This window comes from Neofelis nebulosa, chromosome 1, assembly GCF_028018385.1.
Source record: "Neofelis nebulosa isolate mNeoNeb1 chromosome 1, mNeoNeb1.pri, whole genome shotgun sequence".
Lineage (NCBI taxonomy): Eukaryota > Metazoa > Chordata > Mammalia > Carnivora > Felidae > Neofelis > Neofelis nebulosa.
The window spans coordinates 83,369,705-83,388,213 of NC_080782.1; the positions used below are offsets into that span (position 1 = coordinate 83,369,705).

At 34.1% G+C, this 18,509-nt stretch overlaps 1 protein-coding gene across 3 annotated transcripts in view; it reads right to left on the reverse strand.

Moving 5' to 3' along the window:
• Positions 1-2,088: 2,088 nt before the first annotated feature.
• Positions 2,089-18,509, reverse strand: part of SLF1 (SMC5-SMC6 complex localization factor 1) — an 83,909-nt gene continuing 67,488 nt past the window's right edge. For all 3 annotated transcript variants that reach the window (XM_058681481.1, XM_058688560.1, XM_058736975.1), the window contains 6 exons: positions 12,023-12,168; positions 10,800-10,963; positions 9,855-9,988; positions 7,859-7,951; positions 7,287-7,469; positions 2,089-4,661 (listed from right to left, as the gene is read on the reverse strand). In XM_058681481.1, the coding sequence (XP_058537464.1) occupies positions 4,180-4,661; positions 7,287-7,469; positions 7,859-7,951; positions 9,855-9,988; positions 10,800-10,963; positions 12,023-12,168 (1,202 nt within the window). In that variant the 3' untranslated portion in view covers positions 2,089-4,179. The remainder of the gene's footprint in view (positions 4,662-7,286; positions 7,470-7,858; positions 7,952-9,854; positions 9,989-10,799; positions 10,964-12,022; positions 12,169-18,509) is intronic.

Genomic DNA, 18,509 nt, shown 5'->3' on the forward strand with positions numbered 1-18,509 from the left:
ACACACACACACACACTATATAGATCTATAAATTATATCATATACTTATTAGGAGTACTGGTTTTATAATAAATGATTAGTGGTTACCTTGCCAATTTAATACTACTGGATCTTATTTCAGGAAAGCAGTTTAAAAACCCAGATATGTTCGCTCTATTTCTGTTTTAAACAAGAAAAAAAATATATATTCAACAGTACAAAGACAACATTATAAAAAAAATCACGTATATCTAGTCCTACGAGTTATGTTTTTGTTTTTTTTTTAAACACAGAGTGTAAGTGAATTTATAACAAAAACTATACACTTACACTTAAAAAAAAAAGGCCTATAGTAATTAATTCAAACATACAAAATATTGGAAAATATCTATATATCAGATTATAATTTTGCTTATAACACAAAAGTACTCCCAAACAGCAGACTCCTCTGTGATAAAAAGCTAATCATTTGGATTTGTGATTGGGAAACATTAAGAAGCCTCTATTCTCAATTAATTTAGTATGTCTTCCCCCCCTTCTTAACAATTCACATAAATTCATGGGTCTCAAGAAACAAAGATGTTTATGGGCGTTTGTTGCTTGAGGCTTTCATGAACTGGAAAGCATGATTCAAAGACTAGCACTTACTGAAAACGAGAAACTTTTTAAAAAATCTAGTGATCCATGATGGTAAAAATCTTTTGTTTGTTTCATCTGAAAAAGGTCTTCTTTTAGTAAAATTTGCAATAGTTGGAAAATACATGCTTTGGAACCAAGCAGAAACAATCCCACAACCTTTTCCAATTAATTTAGTCTAATAATTTCTAATTCTGAATCAGAGCAAATAATTGCCAGAGAATATCCTCCCACCACAATTCATTTCAACCCAAAAGGTTAATTTTTTGATAACATGATTTGATTTACAAGAAAGAGTTAAGTATTCAATGTTTCCATGGAACTGATGTCTACACTTTGACAACACCAGGCACAGCTTAATTCCAATAATGCCATCCCCCAACCTTTCTAACTCAATCCACATTTGTTATAAAAACAATTATCATTCAGAATTTTGCAAGCTCCACGTCAGCAGGAGGTGAGATTGGCGTGGAAGCTGCGTGATAAATGCCTGAGGGAAAGAGAGCCTCATGTCACTCAAAGATGACCCTTTCTTACTGCTTCAGGAGCAACAGTGACAGGCTCTCATCAAGTTCATAACTTAACTGGAAAGGTGTGTAAAGGCATATGGATTACACATTCCAGCAATAGGGTTTTCATGAGAAGGTATTCATTTAACTTTCTGTAATAGCATAGACAGCAATGGCAAACATTTCCTGGTGTTTATATAAAGTATCCTAGCATTAATGCATTTGTGTTTACCTGGGAATGCGTATTAATTCCCTAAGATTGCAAAAGCACACCCCCCACATTATACTCACTCTAAAACAGAATTGCTAAAATCCTAATGATCAAAGGATTAAACTTTCAGATCTAATATACTACACAGTTTAGAAACACACAAACTGAAAAGCTTTTCAACAGCCTATATAGAAGACAATAAAAGTAACAATATTTCAATCTAGTTTACCTTCCTAGACTGTAAGCTTTTTTCCTTTTATTGTAGTCAGCCCTGTTAAGCACACCACCTGGAATATAGTAGGTGTTCAAGAGACAAAAACACTGATTAATTTCACATTTGATTTATATAAGGATAAATGCTTTTCTGGTCATCTTGGAGTTAAGGAAATGACAGAAAATGTATAAACGTGGACCACTTTATTCTGCATAGGGAAATTAATAACTAACAAGCTAGAAAATGTTAACTTCAAAGAGACCCTTCCTAAGAAGCTACCAGTAAACATTCTAAAACCTTTATATTCCAAATATTTGTAGGGATTACATATGGGGAAGGGTGCATCTTAACAGCTCAGAAATCTTATTCCAGGATTTATTTACACTTGTAATGAGGGCCTTGATAGGATTTTTTAAAAACAAATCTAGTGAACTACGATATTAAATCTAGCAATGTATGAGAAAGAATAGCATAACTCAGCCTTGCCTTCAGCTGTTGGAACTCTGAAACATTTACAACTAAAAGCCAGGACTCGAAAAGACTATGAATTTTATTTATTAATATTTCTATTTCATCTACCTCTAAGATCAATCTGAAGCAATTATTGTTTTCTAAAATAAAACATAAGGAATATTAGAAATCAAGTTTCTCATTGAAGGCTTGAATTCACATACATTTGTTCAAATTCATATACATATATTGATATTGTTAACTAGGACAAAGAACATAGTAATCTGTTTGCCAAGTTGTACTTCTGAGTCAGTGCAAAACTACAATGATACCTGATTAAAGGCAGAGACCTCAATAGCAGTTTAGTGTTTAATATTTCACATTATCATGACTTGCAAAAGCGGGCAGATAGACGGTTATGAAAAATTACTTCTCACTGCAACTAAATGATATTTCTTAAGATCATTTAATTTAGAAAACTACTTTTTCTTAGCCGTGCAAAACCCTAACTCATAGCACTGATTATTTTATTAACTTAGAATTATCACCTATTTAAGCAATTACTATCTTAAGTGATTCATTGTAGCTAAAAAGAGAAGGTAAGAGTTAGACAAGAAGCAACATTTATTAAGAGCCATATAAGGTGATAGGCTAACAATTCTATCATGACAGAGATAATACCTGGTGTTATTTCCATTTGATAGGTAAGAAAACAAAAGCTCAGAAAGGAACTTGCCTTGTAATTTAGCTAATAAGATATTAAATAGGGATTTGTAACTATGCTTGTTAGATCTCTAAACTATGTATTTAAGTTTATATTAGTTGACCAAGCAATTATTCCAGAATGCCTTCACAACTGAAGTAAAGTGGCTATTCTCTGGAATAAAAATGTCCTTATTCATCATGTTGGGAAACATTTTACTAGATCTTTCTGAGTATTTTAATGTTCCTCAGTCTCTGCTGCGTCATGTTTTCTCTGATACTCTGGCAGATTAAGTAAATATTAATGAGGCTTTTATTTCACATCTGAAGGCTAACTAGAAACAACTAATATTTCTTACAGTATGTGTAAAAAATTACTGATTTAAAAATATAGAAAAAAAAACCTTGATTTTTATTCAGAGCTGATATAGCAGCTGAAATGTAGCAGTTTTCAGTTTAGATTATAAACCCAGTAATAAAACACTCAGAATTTGCATCTTATTAAAAGATTTCCGAGATAAAACTAAAGTTTGCTTCTTTAGTAGATTAATTGCTGTGAGATCATCACTTTAGTTACAAAAAAAAAGCTAAATGGAAGTTTTAACGTTTCTTTTTCAGCTGTACCACAGTGTAACTTATTCCCACAAGTAAAGCAACTCCAATTTCAAAAGTGGTTATTATCCACACCCTTTCTTTCAGTCTTACCATAAATTGCTGTTAGAAAAAAAACTGCAAATTGAAACATAAATTCATACTACACATTAAGATTTTAGATAATCTCAAATCTATTACTTAGTTACCACTTATAATCTTGATATTTGGTAAAACTTAGTACGTAGCAATATGTTTTCACTTACAGAATAGTGATTACATGGAGTAGAAATAAACTGTACATGAACTGCTAAAATAAGGTAGATCAAGGGATTAAACTGTCAAACTTGGCACATTCACTGCATTTAAAAACCAAGAGAGTATTATTATTGTAAATTTTAGAAACGTTTATTTTACAACAAAACTAAACTGAGTAATTTTAGCTCAACAGCCTACAGAGAAGAAAACAGGTAGCTACATGCTTATAGGTACACATATGCATGAATATCCTTGTCATGATTCTAAACCTCAAATCCCTCGAACAGAGGATGTTACATTTTGATTTGAAAAAATATTTAAATTAAAATGTTTTACATGTACAATATAAATAAATATTTTCAGAACAAGAAATAATAAAGATTAATGAAAACAGCACACACCAAATGAAACTCTTTACTTCTGAGTCAAATTCTACAACATGGAAAAAGTCAGGGGCTTACATTTAGAGTTTTGCAGCAGCTCATTAAGTGCTTTTGAAATTCAGCAAAGCTGCAAATTCTGTCAATAAATAAATAAAATTATTATTTGTTAATAAACTATGACATCCATGAGAAATGACAAAGCAAGCTAACTACGTTTGGAAAGTGGACTCATTGTTTTTGGCATCATCACGAAAACTCTGTGACTGAACGACACATCATTTCCAGTGTCACCAATAAGGCCTCAGTGTGCACTCCGGGGCACACTTTTACATTCTCAGGCAGTTCCTTAAGAATATTTGGGAGCGTCTGCAATGTCTTTATATTTCTAGCATAAAGATCCAATAACCAGTCGGTGTGAGCACTGGTGGCTTCCTTATAATTCTTACAAGCCACAAGCAGCTCATTTAGATGAGTTAACCCTTTGAAAGCTAAAAGGAACTCCGAAGATAAATCAAAAATTGAACAAAAATTTAGCAACATCCTACTAAGTAAAAATGAACCAAATTCAAGTTGCTGGTGGTAAAAATGTTTCTCTGTTTGTGCATGAAAGTTCTCCACTGTATCTTCTATTTTTGTAATGGCAAATAGTTCCTCCTTGATTTGAGATGATAGCACATAATCCAGGGGCAATTCTCCCTTAGAGTTCCTCTGCTGTAAAAGCACCGGGCCTGGGAAAAAGAAAACATACAATGTTAAAACATTTTTATTTTGGCAGCTTAACAGTTGTTTTCTCTATTTTTTCAAAGCATCCAGGTCTCTGTTTACAATCCAAATTTGTCCTAATTCATGTTGACAAAATTAACTGGCTATATGAACTGAATGCTTAATAAAGGTACATTAAAAAAACTCAGACTTTCCGGCAATGCCTAATTAGGTTTGCCTAAAAACAGAAGCCTTAGTTCAATAAACAATAGATTTAACTACAAATTTAAAAGAAGCATGTAAAACTTCATCAATTGTCATCTTCACCTAAAAATTTCAGTGTTCCCAGAAGATATTAACAAAATACATTCATCTTCAATTTTGTGTAAGAGTCTTAAAGGTATTGTAATTTTACCAAGAAAAAAAAGTATTGTCCCCTTCCATGGCTAATAGGTGACTGCATTAAAGACTACAAAACCTTGCATAGCCACAGATCACACTTTTCACTTATTCCTGCTTATGTTCAATTTTTAGTACAAAAACTGATTCACAAAAAACTACATGTTAACTTCTCTGGGTCAAAATCAGATTTCATCTTTCGGTCCTAGCTAAACCTATCCATATCTACTTAGCAAGCACTCAAGAGTTTATCCCCTGGGAAGTAAAGGATAATATGGGAAGGGCAAAAGAAAAATGACTCCGTATTTGGTTACATAGCACTGAGTACTCTGTACCCCCCCTCTGTCAAGTCCTATAATTATTTATGCGTTCTGCCATAAAAATTTTATAAGGGATAGAAAGGTTTTAGTACTAGAAGACATGATCAGAAGATCTTACATACAACAGAAGAATATGTTGTCAGAGAATAGATTAAAGCTGCCAAAATTCCTAATGATGAAACTGATGAAACACATGTAGTGGTCTAGATATAAAATGTATTTAATATAAAAGATCAGCCAATGAGAATATGTGATTGATTTCATGGAAAAAAGAGAATTCTATATCAAAATTAGGTCTCGTCATTATGTTTTATTTCAAAAAACTGCACCAAATGATTCCCTCTTAAAAAAAAAAAATACAAGAAAATTATAGACCCAAGATGCCAAAAGTAAACAAAGGCTTTAGAGATGTAAGTAAACTCTTGAAATTACTTCTCTCAACACTGGGTAACTCATAATGAAGAGTTAATGTAGTTACTATAATGATGGTGTTAAACCATCTGACAGATCCAAAGTCAGAATATGACTACGGGAAAGGTAAGTGCAAGTGTGACTGTCAAAGGGCTGTAGTAAATTCACCTACAAGTAGATTTCCTCTCTTATGACAATAAACTCATACATTTACTATTCTTCACCAAGAGCCATGGAAAAATTCACTTCGGTCAGTATAATCCCATTCTCTTCCAAAGAGCTGGACTTAATACAATAATGGCTCTACCATCACTTAGATCATTTGAAGCAAGGCCAAATACTGGCTTCGAATGTCACATACGTGATTGAGTAGAAAAATAAAGCACTTAGGAGACAGAACATTATAGTTTAGTAAACATGTAATAGTAAAAAAAAGTGGAAGAACTGAAACACATATTGATTATGAAATGGTGTCACTAAAACAGACACACTAAGGCCTTTAGGGGGCAGGAGAAGACTATAAATAACCAAATTGCTTAAGCTACCAAACTATACAACCATTCACTTATGGGTATATATTGGGGGGGGGGGGGGGGGGGGAGGGAAGGGGGTGAAAGACACCTAAAGAAAACATGCTTTTTACTTTCATGCAAAATGAAACAGCTTTAATTATAAGAGAAAATAATTTTAAAGTTAGCACAAATAAAAGTCACAGGAAATTTAACACAAATTTTTATTTCTGCATTACAAGCTAGTCATCACTTTTCCTTTGTTTCTCTTGTAAAACACAAATCAGTTATCTGTGAAATTTAACCTACAGTGTATACTATTCAGTTCAGATATAAGAAGAACTTCACTTAAGAGGGGGTTGGAGGTGCTATCTGAAATGCAGAAATCAAAAATTAGAAAAAGCAGATGAGTATTAAGCTCAAGTTATCTCCATCACAAAACCCCTGCACAACAGTTACATCATTTGAAAAAAAGCTTCCTACTGTAACTTAAGTGACTGCAAAATATGAATGAAGAAAAGATATTCTAGGTTATCTTTTTTTATAGTCTGTAAAGAAATGACTCATTAAAAAAAAGATTAAAAAAAAGATTAATCGCGTTAGCAGCTACATACAAGAAATGAAACAAGAATGAAAAATCCAAGTAATCACAATGGAACATTTACATTCTTTTATTAATAAGCTTTCAGAAATGGCTGGTTCACAAAGACATTACACAATTTAAGTAAAAGGATTAATATTTAAAATCAACACATTCAATTGAAAATACACCCTCATATACAAACCTAATAGGCTTTATAATTAATAAAAATAAATAAATATGTATGGATTATGAAAATGCACCCCTATTAAATAAAAGGTGCTTATGTTCTAGATTTTTTATCTTTTTCACTAATATGAAATAAAGGCATCTTTCCTTACAGATCTTAAACATAAAATGCTGTCTACCTTTAAGGGATTCATCAAAAAACTGGATAATTTATCAAAACCCGTTTAGCATAAATGCACTCACCCCCATGCTGTAGTAGCAGCTTGCCAATTTCTACATGTCCGTTTGACAGTGCATCATGCAAAGGAGTCACCCCGTCCACTTGAGTGAGCAGATCTACCTCTGGACAACGTTGCAAAATTTCCTGGACACACACTGTGTTGCCATAGTTACAGGCTTCATGCAAAGGCGTCCAGCCAGCATTGTCTAAATTAGAAATCAAGGCAAGTTTTAGAACAGCAAAAGTAGGACTTTTGGTAGTGAAGTACTGATATTCTGCTTCCTTTATCAGTGTGACTTTCTAGATGCTTCATATAGAAATAGCATGCTTTGATAAAAATGTCTAACACACAGTCATATTTCTAACTGTAAGAAAATAAAACAGTTTTAAAATATGGATTTTGAGATCTTATCAAAATATGGACAAAAAATGTTTCTGCACTATTAATCACTAATTTCTTGGTTTTGTAACTGGTAATATTTTAAAGATATGTTAGGTAAAGAAACTTAAATGATTTTTCTTAATGTTGACATAAAACCATTTAATACCACAAATATTAAGACACTGGATCAGACCACAAAAATGGAAAACTTACCTTTAACATTGATGTCTATTCCTGGCAAAGAGAGAAGAAGAATCAATTTCTCCACTTGGTTATTTATGCAAGCTCTATGGAGGGCTGTTTCTCCTGCCATAAAAAATTAATAGATTATTCCAGAGAAGACAAGATATAAACTAAAGAAAATAATCAAAGGGCATGAACTAGGAGATCTGGCCACATGCCAGAAAATTATTTATTGAGTTTTCCTTTTGACTGGTTTAAACATTTCTCGCATTAAGAAAAAGAAGGGGGAGGGATACCCACCAATCCATAGAGCTTCTGTTCTATCAGCAATTCAGCAATGAAATTCTACTGCAAAAGGTTTAATACAGGCATTGTCTCCCCCTAGTTCAAGGTTTAAAGCTTCAATCCCGCTATAAAAGCTCCAAATGATCAGAGAACACCAAAAATACTGGGTTTTGCAGCAATAAAAGTTTAGAGTGCAATTGCCCTCTCTTAAATTTATTCATGAACCTACGTTAAATGTATGGCTCTTTTTTATACAGCATTTATAGCTTAATTCAAATGAATGTTTCTGGCTAAGCACGAGTGCCTCTACACACTCAAGTATAATTCAGAACTTCAAATCCATTAACAGATGGTTTGCTGCTTCTCAATAGGCTGTCTGGCTTGGCTACAGCAGCACAGAGAAGGAGAAATGGGGGAATCTTAATATAAACACACACACACACACACACACACACACACACACACACGCGAAAGAAAAAATCCTAGTACCATTTAAAGCTGAAACAGAGTGACAAATGAAATGGTAAAGTTTTTTCTAGGAGGGATGCAATTAATGCCTGCTGGCTAAAAGTGTCCATATCCATCTCTGTTGTAACCAAGACTAGTAAGACGTAGTGATAATTTGATGTAACTTGAATTAAAAAAACTTATAATAAGCGACTGCCTAGAAAACAAATGAAATGATCAAACTCTTTCTTGATATGATACTAAATAGCATATTTTTAGTATTCAATTTTATAGATTATCTCTGTAACTTCTACCAAAACATCTCTTTTACATGCACTGAAAAGCTTTTGAAGTTTTTTTCTCTATTATTTCTCAGTTCTCTTCCTCCCTCCCAGTTCCCTCTGCTGTTCAGCTTAAAGTCATTCATATTCATTTTACTTTCTGACACAATAAACAAAGAAAAAGGACACTGTTTGTGCAGTTAATATTGGAGTTCCCCTTTAATACATTTTTCACATTTTGAGCTAAATGGGCAGCTATTTTAAATACATGAAATGCAATTATGAACTTTTATTCATGTCAAAGGATTAAAAGAGCTTCACTGTTACTGTTCACATTGGTGTCCTAATGAAAATTTGTGTATTAAAAGCACAATACAGCTCTGTATCAAGAGACTGCGCAATTTTCTTTGGCCAGGTACAGACTCTTGGAAGAGTCTTATATTTTAGTTAAGAGGTCACTAAGTGAAAGAGGTGCCGAAGTGAATTATTACAGCACTATTCTTGTAACTCCATCCTTTAGGTACTTAGGTTCCAGTATAGTCAGAACCAAAAGCCAAACACATTTCATAGTCTGGGCTCAATGCCTGGGAGAAAAGAGTCCATATGCTTAACACAGCTATGTAACATAGACTACTCCCCATTCTTTGTTCACAAAATGTCTAGGACTGAGAGAGATGAAGACTGAATTATACTTTCAAATCAAAAGAGTCTAATCCCAAGCTGCACAGGTTGAGGTGGAATAGAAAAGTAAGGCGGGCAAATTTGGAATGAGCTCAATATGAGTTAATATCTGGAGAGGCAGGGGGAAAAAAGAAAGGGAGGAATATTCTATTATACTGAGTATTAAACAATCACTTTCTTTGCATAAATGACAGTTCAAAAAAATAATATGCTAAGAAGGTATTTTCTGGACCTAGTCAAGTTCAAGTATTCATCAGGGCCAGTGTGTAAAACTTGCAAATACTGACTACAACCATGAGAAGTTCCTAGCATAAATTAGATACTTGGAATACCTTTTAGATTAGTTTTGTGAAAATTCATCTTTGTAACTAAAGAGGGGCAATTCTCCTTGGAACATGATAATTCTCCTTCTGACTTCTTTTTCAATCTTTTTAACGATGAGGAACATTTAGCAAGGTTCAGCTCTCTGAAAATAAAGAAAAAAAAAAAAAATGAAAGCTGGTTTTTCACCAAGGTATGGCAGTGTACATTACATACTGAGTACTTTCAAAAATCCAGCCCCCTGTTCATTTAACCCCCCCACCCTTATTCATTCACGTTTTTACTGCTTATTTTTTTCAATATTTATTTCACATGTACAGAAATAAGTTTTCATGCATTAATTCTTATTTTAATAACGTGGTACCCCCAACTGCCCACTGAAAAATTTATGAATGTGGACTGTCACGTAGAGGAGGAGACCAAGTGAACTACATTTGGCAGAGAGAAAAAAAGCCAAGCGCTAAGATCCAAATGCAGGCCCTTGTTCCCCATTCTTATTTTCATATTCTGATCCTATTCTTTCTAAAAACATTTTAAGGTTTTCTGAATTTTATACAGTAAACTTTTAGAAGAGGTATCTCACTTGGGGAAAACTACTGTTAACAATTCAGAGTATCCTACATGACTATAGATTCTGAAATCCTATCTTTATCATATTATATATACAAATAGTAATTTAAATCACAGGCAAAAATGGTGTAAAAGAATTTGAAAACCAGTTTTATTTCTTTTGGGAAGCACTTGCTCTTAATATAAAACATATACCCTGCATTAAAGAAAGTAATAATGTTGATCATATGTATTTATTTATACATCTCAAACTGAGTTTTGTGCTACTCAGTATAATTCAGACAACATCACAGGTAAGTATTAAGTTTAAGACTTAATGTGTCCAAAAAAGGGCTGTATTTAAAAAAAAAAAAAAAAAAAAAGGTTGATACATGACCATCACTTACGGTAATTCTGGCAGCCCTTCCCCTTGTTTCTGTTTCGCACCATTCAGCATTAACAAGGCTCTCTGAGATTCAAGGCAAGGCCGCTGTCCCATTTTCTTTAATATCTGTATCTTTCCAGCCCCATGCACACCAGCTTTCCCCAAAGCTGGCAAATAGGAATATACCTGTTGCAAAATAATATTATAATGCTTTCTCAACTACAAAGACCTGGAAAAGCATTAAAAAGAAATTATCTGATTCATTTTACCATTATTTATATTTTCTTGTTTTAATCACTATGGTTGCTACCGTTTCTCATTTGAACATGCCAAGATATTAAGAAAGCTGCTAGTTCCATGTCATTAATATGACATACGTAAAAAGAAAAACATCTTCTTGAAAGTAACTATTTTTTCAAATTCACTTTTGATGCTCATTTAGCAAAGTTCTTCTGATTAGCCTAATGTTCAACTTGTTATAGTTCATTTGCATATTTTAAATATTTATGGTTTATGTACAACCAGTATTTTGTCATTTCCACTTTGGTAATGCCTTCCTTCGACATGAAACAAGTCTGGAATAAGTAGAATAAGAAGAGTAAAAGTCATTGAAGACAAGGATTGCTGCAAAACAGTATTTGCCCAATTTGATCAATAAACAAGCATGTTTCTCATTTGTTGAAGAAACCGAAGACAGTAGATCTTAAAGACAGACAAGATAAAACTGGAAAACCTTGAATCAAACGCAGCTTATGTGTGTGTGTGTGTGTGTGTGTGTGTGTGTGTGTGTGTGTATATACACACACACACACACACACACACATATATATATATATATATATATATATATGATAAAGAGGAATAACTTGTGGCATCAATGACACATTTTGCTTTTTAAGTATCATTAAATATTACATAAAATTTTTTTGGATCTACATCTTTCCGAAATTATTATTTTATGTGCTATGGCAAGGAAACAAAGATTTTTGTATTATTTTTCTGTTATCAATCCTTAATTACTCTCAAATACGTAATTAAAATTTCTATTCACTAATCACTTCATTTTCAAGGTAGAAAATACCCACTCTTACACAGAATTGAAAGGTTATATAGATTTATATAAATTTGTAAGATTTAGAGTTAATAATCTCTGCCAAATTATTAGAAATAACAAAAACATTTTAAAGTTGAATTTATGAAGTCATCTTTTGGCAATTAGAAGAACTAGAACAGACTGGTGCTTACCATTTTTTGGAGAGAGAGTGGCTCAGAAGAAATGCTGATGGAACTCTGTGAACACAACTTTTTAAAGACTGCCTCTGCAACAAACATTTGAAGCCAGGAGGAGGAAAAGGAACAAATGAAAATCTCTAATTCCTGTGAAGAAAAGTCTGTACAAAGCAAGAGAAATAAAAATAGTTACTGCTACACCCTATAAAACTTCTTTCTACAGAGTATTTCTGCATGGGTGTCATTCATTGAAATGATGACTCCTACACCAGTAAGATTTTAAAGCACAAAAAACAAACGATACTCCTAAGATGATACTTGTCTTTCAAGAAATTAGAAATTGTATTTTTTTATGGTGCATGTTCTCACATTTGAAACACTCATTAATTTTTATTATTTTAAATAAAAGTTTTGAAATTAGATACACACACACATGAACAGAGAGATGACATATGAATAGATAGGTATAGGATTTTATCACTATATTTTCCAACTAATGTAAAGATATCTTCACACAATAGGGTTGTCTTTGGCGAACCAGTACTTGGTTTTTTAATGGACACATATATTATTTAATTTGAGATGACAGGAAGAAAGAAATTAGGCCCTTTCCCCTGACAACATCCATGAATCCTATAACTGCAGAGGAGGAGTAAATGTAAAGGAAAGGAAATGTAAGACAAGAGAATGTATGAGGACATCCTTAGAAGTCTGTACCCATCTACTATATAGGAAGTAGGGGAGGGGGCTATAATTTTAAATGACAAAACCAAAATGAAACACCAAGAGCCTCAAATCTTTTCTTCCAAAAACCTCAAGTTTTCCAGTAACATGGAAATGCCTAAATATACACAAGAACTGAAAGTAATAAAGGACTATTTGCCACATAAAATAATCTATTCAATATTATGAATTCTCCATTGATACTTTCTGTATAAGTAACAGAATGGAATATAAAGAATAAACAAGACCAATCAACAAGATGCTAAAAGAGCTAAAATTAAAACAGGACAAAAAAGTTGTGATATTATACAATATGGCAGATTCACTCCTGTAGGGGAGAAAACTTTTTTTCTTTACCCTTCTAAGTTCTTTTGGAGGGTCTATTAATTAAATTGACATAAGAAAGATTAACATAGAGAAAACAAATTTAATTCCTTTCATATGGGAGCCTCATATACATGAGAGGTTCAAAGGTAATTAAGGTTTACATGCCATCCTAGTTAAGGAGAATGGAGGTGGGGGTCACAGGGAAGGAAGACAATTTACAGAAGATGGGAAAAGCAAATGTTTGGTAAACAAATATTTGACATGCTATACAGAGACAGTGGGACACAGAGAGGAATCTGAACAAATAGGCTTTGCTAAACTTGCCCTAGCTCACCACACCTAGCTTGTACTCTTTATAGTTACCTCTGCTGATATTTCTCTTTCAGGACCAAACCCTCTATCCATTTTGAGAGAGAGCGCACGTGTGGGAGGGGCAGAAAGAGGGGGGAAGAGAGAGAACCTCAAACAGGTTCCACACTGTCAATGTGAAGTCCTATGCAGGGCTCGAACCCGTGAATGCAAGATCATGACCTGAGCTGAAATCAAGAGCCAGATAATTAACAAACTGAGACACCTAGGCGCCCCTCGAGTCTTTTGATACTTGATTATCTTTAGTGCAAAATAATCTACCTGCCAAAGTGACACATACTCGGGTGGCATTTTTTTCCTCCCCTTCAGTCCAGCCTTTGAAACTTCCCAAGAAATTTAGCATTCTAGAAGCTGAGTTGATAGATTGCTCCATCTCACTGAACCAGTCTCTTAGCCCTGAGAACTGGTCAGTTCAATGAAAAGAGTTGTGTCTCATTTCAGGAGGTAGTAATACAGGTGTGCTCCCAAAGTTAGGCCTACATTGTACAATCTGGAATTTACTAAGGTTATTTTTATGGAAGCAAAAGTTAATGGCTGGGACAGACTATAATCTAAATCTCTAAGTTGTGAAGGCAGCCAGTCAAGATTTCTAGATGTCTGGCTCAAAACACCTTCAGACTGAACAAGTGAAGGCAGTGGCAATCTGACAGATTTTCCTCGTTTGCAGTGTGAATGTCTCTGGTGAGTTTTCTGAGTGGCCACACAGCATTAGGTATGAAGACCATCCATGCAGGAGCTGCTGTGGTAATTTCTATAAAGTTTATATCAAGCTATCCAGCTTTTGCTTGCACAGCTTCAGGAACAGGGATATTTCAGTTCTCAACAATTCCAAGTCAGAAAGGTGGGAAAAAAAACTTAGAAATGCCAGTTTGGAGAATTATAGCCAAATATCGGAGGGAACTAGAAGAATTCAGCATCTAGTCCAGTTTACAGGTATAAAACAGGACCTCAAAGGCAATTAACAGAAACAGGATCTGATATCCATAAAAGTGTATTATGGAAACAATTTTTCTTTCTACAGTCACCCTCATTTTATCAAATATAACCACAATGAGACAAATTCATTTGCAAATGAAGTCTAGTAAACGTGGCTGATTATTTACCTAAGTGCAGCAAGAATAGATATTGACCATACAGGCTCTTTTAAATCTGCTGGAACTTTTCATAAGGAATCTCAGATTGACCTTTTATTTTTTATGATTTTTAAAAAGTTAATTTTCTTTTCTTTTTTTTAGTAATCTTAACACCCAATATGAGGCTTGAACTCATGACCCCAAGATCAAGAGTTCATGTTCCTTTGACTGAGCCAGCCAGGCATGACTCTGATTGAACTTTCAAAAGACTCTTGAGGCTAGGAAGCCAAGCAAAGTTCCTGCTATAAGACTTTGCCTGCTACACCTATAGACGTGGATAAATTCTTCTTTTCTTGAGGTCTCCAAAATATCCCAAGGTTTCTGAGCCTGCTAGGAAATGACCTTGTTTACCTGGTAAGGCTGCTGGGAATCCTGAAAGCAAGGTACCAGGCTGTTTTTCCAAAGGGATTTAATGGCTCCATGAAGTCCGCTTTAGTTCCTTAAAGCTGTCTGGTCATAATGTGATTCTATGCACATTCTCAAATATGACATTCCAGCCAAAACTTTGGCAACATAACCAATGTATCCAATTGTGTCTTGTTACAAGGAGAACCGATTCTTATTGAACTTATGCAAATAACTGTACTGCCATGAAAATAAGAATACTAAGAAGTTTCTGAGTTCCAGAGAGATCAGGTAGGGAGAAAAGGTTAAGGTTTTGTCTTTGCTTACAAAGGTATACTTTACCAGTTTGTTATAAAGTTTCCTTAAAAGTGGAAAAACATAACATTAAAAAACAGTAATGTTTCAAACAAAAAGTTATAAAAATTATAGTCATCCTCATTAGTCCATTCAGTCCCATAAAATTAATGCTTATTGATCAGGATCTTATGTTTGCAGTTTTAGGAAATGATGTTTCTCCATCAGAGTTCTGCAAATCCTTACCCAATTAAATGGTATGATCTTAAAATTATGAGAAACAATATACTACAGTATTTGTCAGAGTCCTTTCCATGAATCTGAGGATGAAACATATTCACAATGCAACAGAGCAGAACAGTAACTCTTTGTAAATAACAAACTTAAAAATGGCCCTGGTTATTTGGTTATCTCTCTGGCACACATCTTAAGGTAAAGACTAGAATGGGGCGCCGGGGTGGCTCAGTCAGTTGGGTGTCTGACTTTGGCTCAGGTCATGATCTCATGGTCATGGGTTCGTGCCCCACATCAAGGCTCTGTGCTGACAGCTCGGAGCCTGAAGCCTGCTTCAGATTTGTGTCTCCCTCTCTCTCTCTCTCTGCCCCTCCCCCGCTCGTGCGTGCGCGCTCTCTCTCAAAAATAAATGAATGTTAAAAAGGTAAAAAAAAAAAAAAAAAGACTAGAATTACAAGTGACAACATTATACCAGCACATATCACATTTCTGGGAATTTTATATTATTTTTGGAACACTTACATACAACTATAGAAAAACAACATAAAGAAGGCTTAAGTATTACTTCTTATTTGACAGTGTTTCCCATGTGACTTATCAAATAAACCTAATTTGTTCAGAAATGCACATCTGACAAGGAGAAAGAACATATCTTTTGCAATACTCCAGGGATCCTTTGCAAAATCACAAATTTACTTCGAAGTCACAAATGGCTTTAGAATTCGATTTTGAGAAGTTTGTCAGAGTATCAAAAGATTTTAGGGGAGCCTGGGTGACTCCTTTGGTTGGGCATCTGACTTTGGCTTAGGTCACGATCCTGCGGTCTGTGAGTTCAAGCCCTGCATTGGGCCCTGTGCTGACAGCTCAGAGCCTGGAGCCTGCTTCGGATTCTGTGTCTCCCTCTTTCTCTGCCCCTCCCCTGTTTGTGCTCTTGTCTCTCTTTGTCTCTCAAAAATAAACATTAGAAAAAAAAAAGATTTTAGAACGTTTGGTCAAACAGTATCATAAGCCACTGTGAGATAACTTAACCAAAGTGACAAAGATTTTGCACTCAAATATAGAAATTCAAGTAGCCAGAAAAAAAACAAACAAAAAAAAACACCTTGGCAATAGAGAACACTCTGTTTTCTTAAGTAATCAAAAACTTGTTAAGACAACAGAGGAAATTATTTTGATAATACACAGAATTGTTGTTTCCTAGGCAGATTATTTAAAAGGTGAATAAAAACCTTTCACATTATTGAAAGAAAATCGGATGGTCCAAGAAAACTCTGTCCTTTTAGCAGATGAAAGAATACTTTCAGTTGTACTTAAATGTAAGTACACTGTCGACCTCAAAGGTTATTTTGTAAAACCCTTATAATAAATTCATTTAACTTTAGCCAACTTGACCTTGAAGGTAAAATTTTCTCTCCTTCCCATTCTGAAACAATTAGGAAAAAATTACTTGTTTCTCTCTTACCAAAAACACATCTCCATACCTCATACCTTCTCTTAGTCAGAAACTCAACTTGTTCCTTGCATGCAGTTATCACCCCTATTATTTCCAGTAGTCTTAATTACATATATTAAATAAAATTCTTAACCCTTAGAAATGTTGATTTCTAGTAAAAACTAAGAAGTAGACAATTGTAACATTACCAAGAAATTTTGAACACATTCAATAATTTCTAGAAATATATTGTTCCTCACAGTAAATCTGCCAAAGTGACAAAAGACAAGTTTACTAACACACCAAATATCTTTAGTTCCTCTGTGAATCCAAAAGGGGATAAAACTTTATACGGTAATTAGTGTTGTAGTATTTTATCTTATTTAGAAATGATCTAGTATTTCCATCTTATTTAGAAATGAATTTCTACTGGGGTGTTGGGGTGGCATTCAACTCTTGATTTCGGCTCAGGTCATGATATCCCAGTTTGTGGGTTCGAGGCCCACATCTTCACTGACACTGTGGAGCCTGCTTGAGATTCTCTCTCCCCACCTCTCTCATCCCTACCCTGCCTGCACGCTCTCTCTCAAAATAAATGGACTTTAAAAAATTAAAAAAAAAAAGGGGGCACCTGGGTGGCTCAGTCCGTTGGGCATCTGACTTCGGCTCAGCTCATGATCTCACGGTTTGTGAGTTTGAGCCCCACATCAGGGGCTGTGAGCTGTCAGCTCTGAGCTGTCCGCACAGAGCCTATAGTCTGCTTCAGATTCTGTGTCTCTGTCTCTGTCTCTCTCTCTGCCTCTCCCCCACTTGTGCTTGGTTTCTCCTTCTCAAAAATAAACATTAAAAAAGACATTTTTTTAAAAGAAATTAATTTTTATAATGTAACTTGACTTTACAAACAAAACTCTAAGGATTTAAGAAGTTACCAAAGAGATTTGGAAAGCTTTTTAAGTACACATACCATAAAACATAATTACTGTGGAAAAAATTCACCTAACAATTCTCATCTCACTTATATCTACCTAAATCACTTGCTCCCAACAATTATGTTCGGATTACCCATGAAAATCTCATGAGATAGACAAAGTCAGCCATCCCAACCTATTTTTCTTGCTGACAAATTTTTTAACAGAGATAACATGAACTTATTTCACTAATAAACTCAGGTACAGTAAGTTGTATGTCTGCATTATATTCAGTGTTGATAATTTTAAAGACATGTCTATTGTAACTAAACCAATGAACTTAAACTAGCTTTAATACTAACTGCTTTTCCAAATTATGTGGACCTAAAAGGCATTTGTGTTAGGTCTTATGTATTTCTCAGAATTTTAAGATTACTTAATCCATATAAGCACTTGTTTGTTTTTAAGCCAATTAAGTAGAATTCTTTTAAAAACTGATATTAGCAACACTATCCAGAGGTAGAATAATACATCTACCACACAAAATATAGTTGTTTTAAAATTTTAGCCATGAGATGGGTATGATAATGCAAACCTTACTGGTTTTTAAAAAAGCAGTTGGATCCAAATTTTGTTTTGACAGCTGAAGTAAGTTAAATCACCTGCTCAGATGGCTAAAGCTTTTCAATATTTATGGAGATAACACTTAAGATTTTTTATCCGCTTTATTTCCACCA